Here is an 18,340-nt window from a genome sequence, read left to right as displayed (position 1 = left end):
AGGGACACAAAGATGAAGTTTCCAGGAAGGGATTTTTTTTTTTTTTTTTTTTGGTAGGTTCTCTGGAAAACTGTTTGTGTTGCTTTGTTCTGAGATTCCAATCTTGCTTTGTTCACTTGCTTCTTGGCCTGAAGCCAACCATGACATTAAACCTGGATATTCTTGTCAGGCTCTCCTACTGAGTTATTTCTTTGTTTCTGAGCTTGTCCTTCCTGGTACACCCAAGTGGTGGGCATAGTCCAGTCAGCACTCAAGTCTTTTTACTTCATCAGCTGTACTATAATCCTGTGATTTTTAAAAAAATTTTTTGATTATTAGTAGTCCATACAGGTAACTCCAAAACTTGCTTTATGTTCAATCCCATAGCATAGCCAGATCAGCATGGCAGCCCTTCTCAGCTAGTGAGGTAAAGCTGGAAAGTAGACCCAGAGAATGTGCCAGAAGCCTTATCTTTCTACCCTTCCTTTGCAGAAAGAACTTTTAATTTTCTCAATACTTGGGTGGCCTCATCATGCCACCTACGTGTTTCTCCAACTGAACAAGAATTCTGAAACCAATCTTGCCTTCTCTAAAAAATTGGAGTTCTAATCTCGGTGTAACAATCGCATTTGTCCCAAGTGGTTTTCCAAGGAAAATACAGCTTGTTCTAGATTCACTTTTGAGCTTTTGTGCTTTAACTGCAGATGTCAGTCTGTCACGATTTCTTGGCTTTGTCTAAGGTATTGCATTCTTCAGGGAAGGGATTTTAACTCAGGAAACTAACAAAGCTTGTGATATCTATAGACACTAACAACCAAAGTCCTATTTACAAGTGTTTACAGTGTTTACAAACACCTGTTACAAATCTTTAAGATGGGGAGGAAACAGAAGTTCAAGATTAAGCCTTCAGCAAATCTTATTAAAATGTCTTGACATGTTTTCTTCTACTTTCACATTACTGTGCATTTCTGATACTTCCACCTTGACTGAATTGTCTTTTCGTGCCATTCTGTCCTCATCATCTTGGTCCCTCTCTCCTTTGTATCCTCTATACAGTGGCCAGGCTCACAGGACCTCCTTCTTATACCTTGTGTATTCCCAGTATTCACAGGCTCTTTGGGAGTGACATACTGCTGTTCTGTTTGTCTCATAACAATCGGATAGAAATCACAAAAACATGATGTTAAGTGAAAGATGCCAGACACAAGAGACTACATACATGATTCCACTTACATGAAATGTTCAGAGAAGGGAATTTATAAAGACAGCAAACAGGTTATTGTTTGCTTGGGGCTGCTGTGGGAACTGATACCAAAATGAGGATAGGCTGTAAATGAGCACAAGGAATTTCTGGTGGGGGTGATGGAAATGTTCAAAACTGCAGTGTGTTGATGATCATGAAACTGTGCATTTACTAAAAAATTATTGAATTGTACACTTAAAATGGATGAGTTTTATGTTATGAAATATATACTTCAATAAGCTGGTGAGGGGGAAAAAAAAAAAAGAATCTCCTGAGTGGCTTTTTTTCTTTGCTTCCTTATAGGGGCAGCTACCTGTGAATTCTTACTTTCAGTTTATCCCATTTATTCACAAATCTAAATTACCATTTCTCTGCTTAAAACTTTTTCATTAAAATGTTATCATTGCTCACAAAATAAAGTCTAACTATGGCATACAAGCCTCTTTGTGATTATCTCCTCTAACCTATCTTATGGCTATTCCTTCCTCATGCATATTACTTGCACATTTAATCCTTTGATATATTCCTCTTCAAGTAAGACTCCCTTTCCTACTGCCCACTGTTTAAATTACAATTTATTGTCCAAAAAAATCCATTTCTAATCCATACATTTCTATAATCCCATGTAATATACTATCTTGTATGTAATCCATTGCTTGTCTAGACTGTAATCTGCCTAACAACAGGGGGTCTGCTGTACTTGGTGTCTCTAATATTAGTCCCAAGTCTAATATTAGTCCAATATTAGGCACAGAGTAGGTCCTCTATAAACGTTAACTGAACTGGACTGAATTGAAAATTTGTATTCTCTGAGGTGCCTGGGTGGCTTAGTTGGTTAAGCATCTGACTTTGGCTCAGGTCATGATCCCAGGGTCCTGGGATAGAGTCTCGCATCAGGCTCCCTGTTCAGTGGGGAGCCTGCTTCTCCCTCTCCTGCTGCTGCTCCCGCTGCTTGTGCTCTCTCTCTCTCTCTCAAATAAATAAATAAAATCTTTTTAAAAAAGTTTGTATTCTGGGACGCCTGGGTGGCTCAGTTGGTTAAGCGGCTGCCTTCGGCCCAGGTCATGATCCCGGCGTCCTGGGATCGAGTCCCACATCAGTCTCCTTGCTCAGCAGGGAGCCTGCTTCTCCCTCTGCCTCTGCCTGCCATTCTGTCTGCCTGTGCTCACTCACTCTCTCTGACCAATAAATAAAATCTTTAAAAAAAAAATTAAAAAAAAAGTTTGTATTCTGTCCAAAATTTGCCCAAGCAGAGTGGTGACTAAGAATTTGGGTTTCAAATGTTATATCCATATGTATCATACATCTGAAATCAAAGCAAGTTGTGTGTGGGAGGAGGAGGAGGCAATTATTGGTATGACAGATTTTTACTTCGGTGAGATTTGAGCAACTGTGTAGTCTGTACATCCGCAGGCTGTTCTAAACCACCTCTGTTCTGAACGTGTTATTTTTCACTGTAATGACATCCATTTGCTGTACTTTTGCCCTACTAATATTTGCTATTTGTGCCAGTAAATAAATATAAACTATCTGTCTTTATCCAGTTTATGTTAATTGCTAGTGGCAGAAGCAAGCAATATAAAATAACACAACATCTACAATGATTTCTTTACCTTTTGACTAAAAATTGATAGGAAAAATCATATTTTTGTGACACAATTGAGATCTGCCTGTTTTGCTCCAGAAAAAATTGAATTGATTAAAAAGAAAATAGAAAATGGCAGAAATCTTAGTAAAATTTGATACAAACAGAAAAACAGGGATGGGAGAGTATATGAGATTCTTTATGAATTTGCAGGAAAATAGGAAGATGTACCTTATTTTCTGAGGTATTCCTAAGAGCCACAAAAATTTACCTTCACTTCAGGAGATGTCAAGAGGTTGAAGGACAATTCAGGCTGTTGCCTACATGGTAGTTCAGGTTTCTGGAAGTGTCACTTATCTCACAAGGTAGGAAAGAGCTGTATTGTAAGTTGATAAGCATATATTGTGCTGCCTTCTTCTTAAAGGGTATGTTTTTGTTTTTATTATTAAGTACTTTTAAGTACTTAATAATAATAAGTACTTTTAGTCAAATTCTGGTTTAATACTAATATCCCACTACTCATGAATTTATAATCAGTATATTTTAAATGATTTCACAATAGAAAATTATTATTATTTCAAGAACTCCAAATGCTTATAAACACATGTTGTCCTTTTACTATTTTACCTAATTTAAAGATACCTATCTTGAGGCTAAACATTATTTAACTACAAAATGAACATATTTAATATTTTTGTTAAGTTGGTATGTGTGACTTCTCTTAGGAGAATATTAGAGCGACATAAACATTATGAATGAATTTATAATCATCTATACTTGTTGGAACATTAACAGTGATGAAGAGCACTAACAGTGGGCAAAAATGGACCAAGTGTTGTGTTCAGTGGTATTAGTTTAAATTTTTACTTTTGTAATCATTTTTGCTGATGCAGTTTTAAACCATTACAGTTTTGACAAGTTATTCAAGTTACTTGTTAATTTTTTCTCATTAAGAAAATTTCCTCCTGGGGCACCTGAGTGGCTCAGCGGGTTAAAGCCTCTGCCTTCGGCTCGGGTCATGATCGCAGGGTCCTGGGATCAAGCCCCCGCACTGGGCTCTCTGCTCAGCAGGGAGCCTACTTTCTCCTCTCTCTCTCTGCCTGCCTCTCTGCTAACTTGCGATCTCTATCTGTCAAATAAGTAAATAAATAAAATCTTTAAGAAAAAAAAAAAGAAAATTTCCTCTATCCTACAAATACAAGCTTTCAACTGTAATTATCATAAGACCAGAAACTCAGCATGGCTTACTGCAGTAAGATCATGCCAACAAAATCATTATCCAACAGAACTACTGCACATTGCTGCAGATTTTAGTCGCAGCTTCATACGACTTTACAGTTTTAACAATGGAAAGTCCAGTTTCTCCCTCGGAACATAGTAGAGGCAGAACAGCAGTATTTCTTTAATCATTAAAGCTACTTTCATGAAGAATGTTTTAAAAATCTCTAAAATGGCATTTGAAGGACATGGTGTGAACCTGTTATAAACCTAAGCTAAAGTAGCACAGTTCACTTTACAGCAGAGTCAGAGATTTACTTTTGTATTCTTAGAAAAGCAGCATACCTTTCAAAATACAGTTTCTAGAGATAGAGGCAATATATATAAGAATGACAAAAGTTAATTAACATATGGCACACACAGCTAAAAGTAATGTTGTACAATTAAGTAGATTTATGAATTTTTACATACAGATCTTCATAAGTACTCATGAAAAAAAATCAGCATTCCCATCATTTTAACTAAAAGAAAAAAAATACTTTCATACGTATTTGTGCTTTTAACAAAGGGCTAGCATTTTAGGACATAATTTTATTATTTTATATATTTTGTGTAATTAAAATACATTAAAATTAAAAGAGAATACAAATATTCAGAGAAGTGCATTTCAACTCTGTAGGGTAGGTTTTACAAAAAAAAAAAAAATGGGAGTTTGTAATTTCCTAAATGACAAAATGGAATAAAAACAAAACAAAAATGAAGAACTATTAAGCTCAATGTTTCCTGATCATATGTGGTTAGAAAAGAACTTTCTAATTATATTTAATCAAGCAATAGTTACAATAGAAAGAGTATAAATTCTTTGTATCTTGCTTTGTTCCAAAAAACAAGTTAAGATGGGGTGAAGAATGAATATGTCGCACTGCACCAAGATGAAGCCCTCTGTAAGTTGAATTTCAAACTCTTCAAAATTTCAATAGGAAACCTAGCCCTACTTCTAAGTCATACATTTAAAGAGTTAAAAGAAAATGCACCCATTACATCGATTATTATTTATTTTGCAAAACATCATTACAAAGACTCATTTTACATGCAAATTGAAATGCTATAAGTCATTGAACTGTACAGATAAAGCCAATGTGGTTAATTAACAAATGTGTTTACAGTAACAAAATTAACTGTTTCACATTAAATTAAATAAAATGAAAGGATACCAAAATCAATCAATCACTGGCTTTTCATATTTTGACTTGGGGCTATCTGGGAATAATCTTTCACTTTTCAAAATAAGCTCACAATGGAATGTTTTTAGGAAGTACGGCAGAAAAACTGGGCAACCATATTCAGCCTCTGGAGAAGATAACTGACTAGAAAAGTTCTCCTTGTTAGTGCATTAGGATGGCTTCTAAAATGACCAATTATTCTGATCTATTGAAAAGCACTTATACAAAAATTATATGTGACAGCAGCTTTAGATTACAGATAATGAAATAAATTTGATAAAAATATGGTTAATAATGTTTTCTAAGACTGATAAAATTTTGTATTTACTGAAATTTAAGGCAACTGAACACACTTGTAAAAAAATCAAGTTTCTCTGTATTAGTCAGAAATGTCATTGTTAAAGTTTAACAAAGACCAAACATTTTGCATAAATCTAGGGAGTAAGAAGGCAGCCCCCATCAGCAGGTAGCACACCAAAAATGTTTGGTTTCAATAGTACAGTTTGGGAGAACTACCTCTACAAAGTCTATTCGTGCTGATGCTCCTGATGCTGCCATTTCTGGTGCCCGAAAAGCTGCTGCCTCCACATCCTCTGTTGTAGGTGTCACTCACTGTATAGTCTCAGGCGATTGGGCAAGGGGCACACTCTGGATCTTCAGATGCTAAGATGAGAAAAATCAATTTCAATGCCCAAAAGATGGAACTCCTAAGGCAGAAGGTGACTAAAATAATTACCAACTGGTCTACAGTACAGGGAAGGGGAATGTCTGTTTGTTTTAATGCAATTCCATAGAAATAGGTTTTTTTTTTTTTTTTTTTTTTTTGCATTCATATTTAGAAATAGGTTTTAAACAAGATTTTTGTAAGGAGGTACAGCTCTAGAATTAGGAAGAATATTATGTAAGATAGAAACAAAATTAAACTGAGTGGAATTGGACCAGATAACTCAAAACATGTAAACTTCCTGAAAGGAGAAAGCAAAACATTCACATAAAGATAATTGAGGGTTATTTTCTCAAAAAAATCACCTGCTTAAATTTTCATTTCCAAGGTTATTTCTGCACATTTCAATTAACTCTCTTCAATAACAAGCATTATTGATGCAGGCCCTTTAAGGCAGGATATAAATACTCCCATTGAATTTCAGCATCTTTTTTTTTTCTCTCTGAATATAAGACTTTATTATTATTACTTTTTAAAGATTTATTCACTCATCCCAGAGAGAGAGAGAGACAGAGAGAGAGAGAGAGAGAACACATGGGAGTGAGAGCAGGGGTAGGAAGGGCAGAGGGAGAAGGGGAGAGAGAATTCTCAAACACACTCCTTGCCTAGTGGAGGCCCTATGTGGAGCTCTATCCCATGACCCCTTGACCCAGAGATCACAATCACAAGATCAGGATTTGAGCCAAACCAAGAGTCAGCTGCTCAACCAACTGAGCTACCGTAACATGAAATTTCTTTCTCAAATAGATCAGTTTCCATAACACATAGAATAATTCAGCTTAATCTGTATAGTTTTTGAAAAAAGCTCTTAGATGAGAAAATATTACTGAAGAAAAACCAGTGAGAGATACATAAGGAGGATGACATGCTGTAGAAGATTACATTTTATAAAACCAATTTTGACTGGAAGAATGTTTTGGGTTGTAAAAAACAATCTTTCCTCCCAATTTTTAAATTAAATATTTAAACAGCAGATTTTTCCCAGTATGTTTAATAAAAATATGTGTAATTTGTATCTTGAAGCATATTTGAAAAAATCATTGACTTGAATGCAAAATGATACGTGCACATATTAGAACAAAATAATTTACAAAATATTTAGCATCTCTGAAGACACAGCAGTAGCACAAATTAATATACCATGGCTATTTTGAATTAAATCAGTGAAGTAACCATCTTTTTTTATCTAAAAAATGGCATTTTTATGACAGTCATTTACACAGCTTGTGCACCTGAATCCATTATATTTGATATACTGTAAAGGGACAAATGATCACAAATTATAATGACAGATACTTATTGAACATAATTTTTCAGCAGGAGCCATCCTGAATCAATTAATCATGCTATTACTCTGTTTCAATTTTGTTCTCCATTTTTTCCAGAAAAACCACTAATCACATTTCACTTAAGGACTTATACATATTTTATTTACAATTTTTGATGTACTACATTTTTTCAAATTAATTAAATGCTTTACTAACACATAATGATTTAAAAATGGGATATGCTTAAAAAAAGCAAATTATAGCTTCTCAGACAAATGCAATTATAGTTATACATAATACTAAATGATAACTGAATAACTTAGCTACAATATAAATTTCTCTTTGCTCCATCTAAAGATACTTCTATATTTTCAATTAAAAAATAAAAATATAAAAAAATATAATTTTACATTATAATACTTTTATATACAACTGAATATAATGCACATTAATATTGAAGCATTTTTGACAGAAGGCAAGAAATAGAGTCCTCAAATCCATATAATTATTAAATATATTAGAGCAAATGTTCTAAAAGTTGAACAATTCCAGGCTTACAATAGGTAGATTAGGAATGCACATGAACTATTTGAAGAAAAATTACCTATCTGCATGTTTAATTGACAGGCAATACATACACAGTTCCTTTGTGAAGATATTTTGTCTTACAGATTTTGTTAGAATTTTAGTTTCATTTACTTATTTTTTGGTGTAATATTAAGTAGTTACTTAAAAGAGGTGTTTATTTACAAATTGACATATCTATTTCACAGCACTAACTCTCCCAATGTATATTTATTAAATCCATATTCTTAACTTTAATGATATAAGAAAAATAACAGCATATGCAAATATTACAAAAATATTATATTTTATATTTTCTCCTGTATCTTCTAAATTAGATGCAGATAATACTATGTAGCTCAAGTTGAAGATAATTGTGCACTTCATCTATTTTTCTTGGATAATTTGAAATATGCAACTGGATAGCTGTCAGATGCAAAACAATTAAATCTTAGTGTTTTGTCTCAGAGCTCTCTGCCTTATCATTTGACCTTATCAAAGGGCATATAGATTACTTGAGAATGAATTTGTGTAACAGAATAGTAATATAGCAGTCAGTATTCTCATTCCACTATTAAACCAGCTAAAATTCAATACCACCTGAAAGCTTAAAGTATTACAGCATACAATTTGCCTTTAAAGATAAGGCACAAGTACAAATCATTTTTTAAACATCAGAGGTGATCAATAGAGACATCTTTGGAATGGCAAGTAACATTTTATTCTTTAAATACATTGGATAAATTTTTCCAATCTATGTGTCATTTGCAGCATAAGCTTATTAAAACTTAAGGAATAAAGAATATACTTTCACTATAAAATGTAGTCGTTTGACAAATAAGAAAATTTAAGTTGTATACATACTATTTGTATATGAAAGGTTGAACTAAATAAAATGCAATTGTGTGCAAGCTAAAACAAGTTTTTTGTTTTTGTTTTTGTTTTAATTTTTAAAATTTAAATTCAATTAATTAACATGTAATATATTATCAATTTCAGAGGTAGAGGTCAGTGATTCATCAGTCTCATATAACACACAGTGTTCATTCAACTTTTGAAACTCCTTTGTTCTAACATATACCTTATAATAGTTCAGAATATTTTATTGATATGCTAAGGTATTTCAAAGGAATTTAATAAATAAGTGGAAGGGTATTTTATCTCTGGTCTCCATGTCACTACAGAAGGTGTGTATTAAGAGCTATAAAAGGGAGGGAGTGACAAGATTTTGTTTGGTGAATTCAAGAAATACTATGAAGAGATAATCTATGATCTGAGTATTTTTCAAGAGGATACTAGCATACAGTGAAAAAGAAGATATTCTAGGCAAAGGGAATTGCATGTATAAATATATAAAAACTTTAAGGCAAATAACTTAGATATTCTTTTATAAGGGAGCTTAATAAGGAGGGAATTGTTGGAATATGAAGCAGTTTATCCTAAGTCTTTAAATATTTATTTCTATACCCCATTCTTTTTGTTCAACCTAAAAATATATTTCTTTATCTATTCAGGTCAAATTCTTACTTCTGTACTTGATCCCAGGCCCTATCAACATTTTTTCTTTTTTTTTAAATTTTTTATTAGTTTTTTAATGTTACTGAAGATCTTCAAAAATCTTGTCAGCCCCCCCCCCCTTTTTAAAAAATTTCTTTTCAGTGTAACAGAATTCATTGTTTTTGCACCAACCCAGTGCTCCATGCAATGCTTCCCCTCCATAATACCCACCACCTGGCTCCCCCAACCTCTCACTCCCCGCCCCTTCAAAACCCTCGGGTTGTTTTTCAGAGTCCATAGTCTCTCATGGTTCATCTCCCCTTCCAATTTCCCTCAACTCCCTTCTCCTCTCCATCTCCCCATGTCCTCCGTGTTATTTGTTACACATGAAAAAATGTTCATCATCACTAGCCCTCAGGGAGATTCAAATTAAGACCACATTGAGATACCACCTTACACCAGTTAGAATGGCCAAATTAGCAAGACAGGAAACAACGTGTGTTGGAGAAGATGGGGAGAAAGGGGAACCCTCTTACACTGTTGGTGGGAATGCAAGTTGGTGCAGCCACTTTGGAGAACAGTGTGGAGATTCTTTAAGAAATTAAAAATAGAGCTTCCCTATGACCCTGCAATTGCACTACTGGGTATTTACCCCAAAGATGCAGATGGAGTGAAAAGAAGGGCCATCTGTACCCGAATGTTTAGAGCAGCAATGGCCACGGTCACCAAACTGTGGAAAAGAACCAAGATGCCCTTCAACGGACAAATGGTTAAGGAAGATGTGGTCCATATACACTATGGAGTATTATGCCTCCATTAGAAAGGATGAATACCCAACTTTTGTGGCAACATGCTTTATGCTGAGTGAAATAAGTCAAGCAGAGAGAGTCAATTATCATATGGTTTCACCTATCAACATTTTCTAGGAAGGATCTGGATTCTTTTTTTTTGGGGGGGGGATCTGGATTCTTAAGTTTTCTTCTCTTTCTTCAGTGTGGTTCTCTCTATTGGCACCTTATTGTGCCTAGCTCAAGTTAACATTTATTTCTTGTTTGCTGAACTAAAATTTACTGAGCAGCTACTTTGTGTCAAGCAATTGTACTAAACATCAGAGAGCAAGATGAGCTGGTCTCTGTCTTCCTCTCTCCTCTTCTGAGAAAGGCAGTCTACCTTACTTCCTCACCAAACATTAAGTCATCAGCCCACTGCTCTAGATTTCTTGCCCCTCTGACTTAATGAAACTGCCTTGCTCTTAGGGAGCTCTTAGTTGTCCTAGTAGTTAGTCAGGACAGTTTTGAAAATATAGAAAGCAATCTAGAACTGACTCCCACATCTGCTGCTGTCTGCTGACCTGACACTAGTTATTTGACTATTGGTTGAGTCATTTTCTTAATCTATAAAACAGACACAGTGACACTTAACTCAGTTTGCTGAGTAAAGCTCAAGATGAAATACAATGCATGCTTTACAGCTCTTTGCCCAGTGCCTGGCACATAAAAGTTCAAGGAACTGTTATTAGGTTCACAGTCCAAAAATCTTTCTAATTCCAAAACCAACAATTATTTCTCAGTCTTTATCTTTTTAGGATCTCTTTACTTTTTTTGCCTATTAATTATTCCCTTCACGAAAGCATTTCCTTAAATTCTACAAAAGGCACTCTTCTGCTTCATTTCATGTGTTACTGCCTCCTTCATGAGCTCATTTTCTCTGTTCCGTAAATATTGTTTTTCTGTTCTAAGTCCATTGCTCTTATCACTTAATACACAGGATCTGCTCCCATAACATATGTACTAATGACGCCCAAACCTAGACTTCCAGTCCAATTTTCTTTGAGCTTCAGATTCCTATATTTAACTGTAATCTAGATAGAGAACTGAATCTTCCCACATTGAATTCATTGTTTCTCCTTTAAACCAGCTGCCCTCTCTGGATTTTTTTTAAATGGTCATTTACCTTCACTGATTTACATTAAGAATTCTGTAGAACATTGTGATTTCTTACCTGGATTATTACAACAGCCTGTTAATCCATTCCTTCTTCCTGAAATTCATATTCCACATGGTTGCCAAAGGAAATTTAATCATGTCACCCTCTTATGAATTGAATTGCCCTCCAGATTCATATGTTGAAATCTTAATCCTCAGTACTTCATAAAGTGACTATATTTGGAAATAAGTTCTTTAAAGATATAATTAAGTTAAAGCGAGGTCACTAGAATGGAACTTAACCCAGTATAACTTGTGTCTTTATAAGAAGAGGTGATTAGGATATAGATTCACAGAGGGGAAAAAAATGTGAAGACACAGGGAAAAGATAGCTATTTACAAATCAAGAAGTGAGACCTCAGAATAAACCAATTCTGCTGAAACTTTGATTTTGGATTGCTAGCTTTCAGAATTGTGAGAAAATAAACTCATTACACTCATTTGTAACACTTTGTTAGAGTAGCCCAGCAAATGAATATACTACCCTGTGCATATTTCTTCAGTAGTTGTTCAAAGTACATGGGATAGAATCTCAACTTGACAAGCCTCCACAGAGCTACTATTCCTTTCTATTCTTTGTACCTCTATTACAAAGTACTTTTAATTCACCTTAATCAGGAAGCCATCCTTTACCCTGAGTTGATTTTTAAGTAATATATAAAGAAAAGTTGTAAAACATAGATACATAGAAAAAGGGGGGGAAATCACTATAACCTTTAACACTAATACGACCATTATAACTCTTTAATGCTTTTCCTTCCAGCCAGTTACACAATTGAGATTTTTACACAGCTGAGATTTCACTGTACAAGCAATTTGCATTCTGCTTATTTGATCTGATACTGTTTTTTGAGCATTTTCTATTATTTAAAAAAACATAATTTTAACGACTCTATAATATATTTTGCTATGTTGGTGCACCTTGATTAATCTAATCATTCTTCCACAACTAGATATTCAGAAGTGATCATTGATTGCCCCAGGCTTGTTCATGAATTTTATGTTATGATTCCCAAAGTTTTAATTCTAGACTTCTCTCCTGGTCTTTGCATCTATGTATCAAAGATACATAGGACCTCATTACCAGAGCATTTTATCAAAACTTAGTCCAAAATGAAGCTCAGTATTTTTACCTGTTACCATTCCAACCCTTCCCATATCTCCCAAACCTCTTTGTACCTGTCTATTCACAATAATTTACCAAGTCTCCCAAACTAGCAGCCAGTGGGTCATCCTGACTTTTCTTTCCATCAGTCTTTCCTGATTCAAATTCAGTCATTTACTAAAGGGTTTTGACTCTGTCTCCTAAGTGTATCTGCGACTTTCTTCTCCACTCCACTGTCATTGAAACTGGTTCACATGATCTCTAAGCAATTGAAATAGTCCCTAAATCTTCCCCTCAGTCCACAGACTCTTCAATTCTATCTTCCTCACATTAGCTTCATAACTTACACTGTAACTGTTAAAGTTGTCACTCCCTAGCTTAATTTTTCTTCAGTGGATCACTGAAAACCATGTTTTAACTGAGATGTTGAGTAAATAACAGTTATTTACTGAGATGTTGCCTTTTTTACTTTATAAATACTTTGGAATGCAAATGTGTTTTTTGCTTCCATGAGGATTAATTTTGAAAGGTTTTTAACTGCCCTATTGACTTCAGAGTGTGCTTGAGATTGATTTCAGTAAATTGTCCTGTATTCTAAACTTAAAAACAGATAAACCCATGCTCCAACTATTTCTCATGGCCCTGTAATAAGTGTTTTATACACAAATGCACACACACACACATATATATATTAGATTATTACTTATTTATGTGTTATTCATTCCTTTTTGCAACCCTCTGAGGAAATCAGCCTGACTTTTCCATATCAGTGTTTCTTAAAGAACTATATTGTGACTGTTTACCTAAATGTGTGTGTGCCTGACTCCATCCCTAAACTGGGAACTTGGGAAAACATACTATAAAAAGTAAAAATTGTTAAAAGATTTAACTATCTGCACTGTAGGTTCAAGGTAGGAAGAATATCAAAAGAGTAAGAGGAAACTGAAAAATAAGGACCTTGTACAAAATCATAATCAGAACTGAAATAAAATATTTTTTCATTTCTAAATTCTTTTGGCATGAGAACATATGGTAATTCTGTGAAGTTCTCTATAATGTACATCTTACTAAAATTGCTTATTTAAACCAATGTCCCAGGATGCCTGGGTGGCTCAGTGGGTTAAACCTCTGCCTTCGGCTCAGGTCATGATTTCCAGCATCCTGCATCAGACTCTCTGCTTAGCAGAGAGCCTGTTTCCCCCTCCCTCTCTCTGCCTGCCCCTCTGCCTCCTTGTGATCTCTGTGTCAAATAAATAAATAAATAATCTTTAAACCAGTGTCCCAAAGGGCCTTAGAAAAAATGTGACTTATTTTTCCTACTCTGAGTATATATATATAAACTCCTCAAGGTTTAGTCAATTTGCAAACAAATTGGAAATTTGTTTGGAAAAACAATGAACATATTGCTAAAAACATTATTATCTTAAGAACAACTCATTAAATCACAAGCAATAATCAATAAAAGTACACATTCATCATCTCAAACATGGAACTTAATGAAGCCTTGATGGTAAGCAATAATTACCAAAGAAGTACTAATGCAGAACTGATATTCAGCACTAACAAATTAATTTTAAAGCTAATTGAAAAGAAAATTTTCTTTGAATAATACCACTATTTTTAATAAATTTTTAATTATATTTTTTAAAGAATGTTCTGATGCATTCGTTATATGGGACACTTGGTTATATATATGTTCTTAAGGACTATAAGAATAAGTTTTGTAAAGAAGAAATGATGAGTAATCCTAAGAACCAATGAAGGTCCATGACTGAAAATGTGGATGCCATCTGAGCCTAACCTCTAATATTTTTTAAATATACTTTGGGAGAATAAGATATATCTTTCAGATATCTAGTCTGCTGTGGTGTGTCACACATTGCTGGTTCTCCACAATCTCTCCAGTTTTTGCTCTACTTTGTGAAAATTGATAAAGGGAAACTTCACCAAAATGGGATAGAAAGGAAAGAGGGGGAGATAAAGGTGGACACCACTTAACAACAATTATGGCAGGAACTGTCAATTACCAGACCTCAGCAGAAGAATCATCAACTGGAAAGAATCACCAATTGCAATGCCCTCCTCCCTGGAAGGGAGGATGTACACTGCATCTCCTATAAGAAACTGACTACCTGGGTGGTTCAGTTGGTTGAATGTCCAGCTCCTGGTTTCAGTTCAGGTCATCTCATGGGTCATGAGACGGAGCTGGAGCCCATGTTGAGCTCCACACTCATCAGGGAGTCTGCTTAAGGATTCTCACCCTCTGCCTCTCCCCCTTGAGCATGCTCTCTCTTTCCCTCAAATAATAAATAAAAAAAACTCTTAAAAAAAAAAGAAATTGACTACCATAATCACCCCTGGACTTAGGCTTTTCTCCAGTGGACTCATGCTCAAAACAGCCCCTTCCAAATTCCTCCTTCTTCTCCATTAAATAATATTCCTTGGCTTTGTTTGTTGGACTTGCCTAAGGTCTTGCCATCGCTTATGTGTCCTGATTTGAAATTCCCTGTTAATCCCAAATAAACCTATTTTTACTGGTAAATTTTTTTTTAAGGTTAAATAATGTCTAGACTCTACAGTTGTCCCAGGTCTGGCATAACAGCCCTGTCTCCCTTGAAAACCGCATATTCCATAAAGGACGTTTAGCTTTAATAGAGAGGAAGCAAGGAAAACATTCCATTTTCTCTCATTTTCTCCATCTGTTATTTTCTTTTTTTCAGATGCAGTGACTCAAAAAAATTTTTTTAAACACAGCAAATCTACTTTTTCCATTAGAATGCTCATCCACTTGGGCTCTTTCATTCCCCAATTTGAGGGTTAAAAATAACAACAGAACTAAAGCAAAAACATCTTGTTGAGTTTAACTTGGATTTCATTCTTTTGCCATTTGAGAATTTGCTATCTTAACAACGACAAATATACTCCTGATGAAAAGTTGGATGAGGTACATTTAGGCCAAGTTTTCCTCTCCAAACATTCCATCTCTCACTAAATATTCTTATCCACTTGCTGGTAATACCAGAGAGCTATATCTTAACTCATTATCACTGGTGAATCTAAAATTATCTTGGTCACAGGCTGGTTTTCAGGTCACTCTTGAAGCAACAGGTGCTTTGTTTAGTTGCTCTGTGTCTGACATTTATATAAAGGGAGCTCTCTTTGGTGACTCACTTTTCTGATGCTCTTGAGGTCTTTAACTCCTTGGCTATTCGAATCCAGTGGCTATTAGTGTTGACTCCAAAAAGTTCACTATGTCTCCATCCCATCACCTACTCTTAGTTCTTCCCTTTGACAGTTAGTGCCTGACACAGAGCACGTATTTAATGAGTGTTTGCTGAATGTTGGACAGATGTTTTGCAGGTGCTCAAATGACATCTCAACTAGGACCATGCGAGGTATGAAAGTACTTACACTGATGCTTAGGTAATCCACTTCAGGCAAGGGAAGTTGTTTTCTGCAGATTTGTTGGGGCAAAGGTGGAAGTAGTTCCTCTCTGCTAGGATGTTTTCAGGAGAATAACTAAAACCACCTCATTTTAATATTTTTGGTCTCTATTCATTCTGCCCCTAATGACTAACTAAAGCAAGTAACTGGTTACAAATAGATCCTGAAAGATTCTCAAAAATTATTTTATCTTTGTGTCCTCATACTCCTCTTCTCTAGAAAAAATAGTCAACTTCCCATGAACAGCAAAGCTTGTCATATATTTATTAGTAAGTATCAGCCTGCCTTGTATGTTATTTATTAGTCTAAATATTCATTTCCCTAACATATAATATGGTATTGCTCAGGTATTCTATGTATCTAGTTTACAAAGAGATTGCAATCACACCTTTTCTTTGGTTACAAAGTTCCTCACCGAAGACCACAGGATGTTAATACCTTTTGTTTTAAGCAGTATTTCATTAGTGGTAGAAATTTTGCAAGCTGTCCTTCAGTCTGATGATGTAATTGCCATACTACCCTCTCTCCCAACACTTCAAATACATGACTCTAGATAGGTGATGTTTTTTCTTAATATCAACAAACATGGAATAAAATTAGTGAATAAATTACTGAGTGCTACATGGAAGATCCAAAATGGATTTCACTAGTCCTCTGTTGTGAACAATATACTTTTTACACATTCTTAATAGTATATGTTTGAAGCTGTGTTGAATGTCATCCTAGGCTTTTATTTTTAATTTTGTCATGAGCCCATTCATCCAGCAATCATTCTATTTATTCTACACACATTGTACTGCTCTAAGTAGTGGAGAAGGAAATATGAAAGACATTCTGCCATAAAGGAAATCATAGACCTGTGAGGGAAATAAGCAAGTGAATCAACAATATATATATTAAGATATATATATATATATATATATATATATATATATATATATCATAATCTTATATATAGGATATACTTTCAAATTTTATTCCTTTTTATTGTGAGAACATAGAAAAGGGATAGGTAAGAGAGTCAGAGTGGGTTCAGAAAAGGATTTCTATAGGAGTTTATATCCATTGAATTATAAAGGATAAGTAAACTAGTTAATCAAAGAGTAAAGAAAGCTATACTAGACTGATGAAATAATACACACAAAGGCCCAGAGATAAGAGTGTATAATTCAAAATGACAGGAGCATGGAGTGCTACCAGGGGGAAGAAATGGTGACAAGATAAAGGAGAGATAGTTGAGGGGCAGGTCATGAAGAGCCTTTACCTTAAAGAGGATAGATTTTTTTTTCCGTGAAGGTCATTGAAGTTATTAAGAATTTCAAGGTAGAAAATGACTTAAGATTTGCACTTCAATTTTGGAAAAACAGAGTAGAGTGTGGCAAGAGTGGAGACAGGAAAATGGATGATTTTAATAGCTGAGGCATGAGATTAACAGTAACCTGAATTAAAGTAATAGTAATGGAGATTAAGAGAAGGAAGAACTTATTTGAAAGTGACTACTCATAGTTGTAATTTTACATTGACTTGTGTGGTTATTTGATCAGTGATTGTCTCTTTTATTAAATATAACATCCATGAGTACAAAGATAGGATATGGTTTTGCCCACCCTCAGGTCTCCTATGCATAACACAGTGCTTGACGAAAAGGTCTTAATAAGTATTTGTTGAATAAATTCTATAATGAGTAAATTCAAAAAGTACATTCATATTAAATGTATACAATGAATTGGACAGTAAACTAGGCAGTGAGAATACAGTGATAAACAAACTAGGCAAGATTCCTATTCTCATGGAGAAATTTTAGAAAGGTAAGAATACGTAATATATAAGAGAATTTGCAACAGTAATCAGTGTTACCAAGAAATTAAAACAAGGTTTTAGGAAGTGCTACAGTGGGAGTGGCTACTTAAAATTAAAGGGTCATCAAAGACTTTTGGAGGAAGGACATTTGATTTAAGATTTAAATGATAAAAAAGGAGGCAGCCACGGATGGATCTGGGGGCAGAGAGTTCCAGACAGAAGGAAATGAATAAGCGAATTAGACAGATTTGACAGAACTTGTTGACTGATTGAATGTGGGAGTAAGAAATAGGCCTAGGATGATTCACAGGATCTAGAAAATGTTATTTCTATTATTTCTAAATGAACTTGGGGATACTGGAAAAAGCATAGATAGTGATGTAAATGATGAGTTCATCACTGGAACTGTTGACTTTATGGTACCTGTGATGCACTGAAATATATAGATAATTCATATCTAAGATTCATTCTATGAAGAGGAAGAATACACACCATAACTCTCTAGAGGGTTCTTGCAATAGTGTTCTCTAGGTTGAATTCCTTATTTGACAGTATCTTCAGTTGATGACATTCATTGACAGTCTTCCCAATACCTCCTGCTGCTATTCAGGGCAAGGAGATGCACTTCTGTTTCAAAATTTTCTGTTATTGGTGTCATCCAAATACAGCAACACTGTTAATTATTGGTAAGCTTTAGACAGGACT

General features: G+C 34.6%; 1 protein-coding gene across 5 annotated transcripts in view; it reads right to left on the bottom strand.

The window, feature by feature from the left end:
- LRRC7 (leucine rich repeat containing 7) overlaps window positions 1-18,340 on the bottom strand; it is a 572,538-nt gene that overhangs the window by 234,449 nt on the left and 319,749 nt on the right. The window contains exon 8 of one of the 5 annotated variants that reach the window (XM_045064717.1): window positions 4,919-5,911. The exons of the other annotated variants lie outside the window; for them this stretch is intronic. Coding sequence (XP_044920652.1) covers window positions 5,905-5,911 — 7 coding nt within the window. The 3' untranslated portion in view covers window positions 4,919-5,904. Of the gene's footprint in view, window positions 1-4,918; window positions 5,912-18,340 lie in introns of those variants that run through there. 5 annotated transcript variants of the gene reach the window in all.

The sequence above is a fragment of the Mustela putorius genome, unplaced genomic scaffold, assembly GCF_011764305.1.
Source record: "Mustela putorius furo isolate JIRA1106 unplaced genomic scaffold, ASM1176430v1.1 tig00003853_pilon_pilon_pilon, whole genome shotgun sequence".
NCBI classification, from domain to species: Eukaryota; Metazoa; Chordata; class Mammalia; order Carnivora; family Mustelidae; genus Mustela; species Mustela putorius.
Note: the sequence above shows the minus strand (reverse complement) of the source record. Positions and strands in the feature narration are given on the sequence as shown.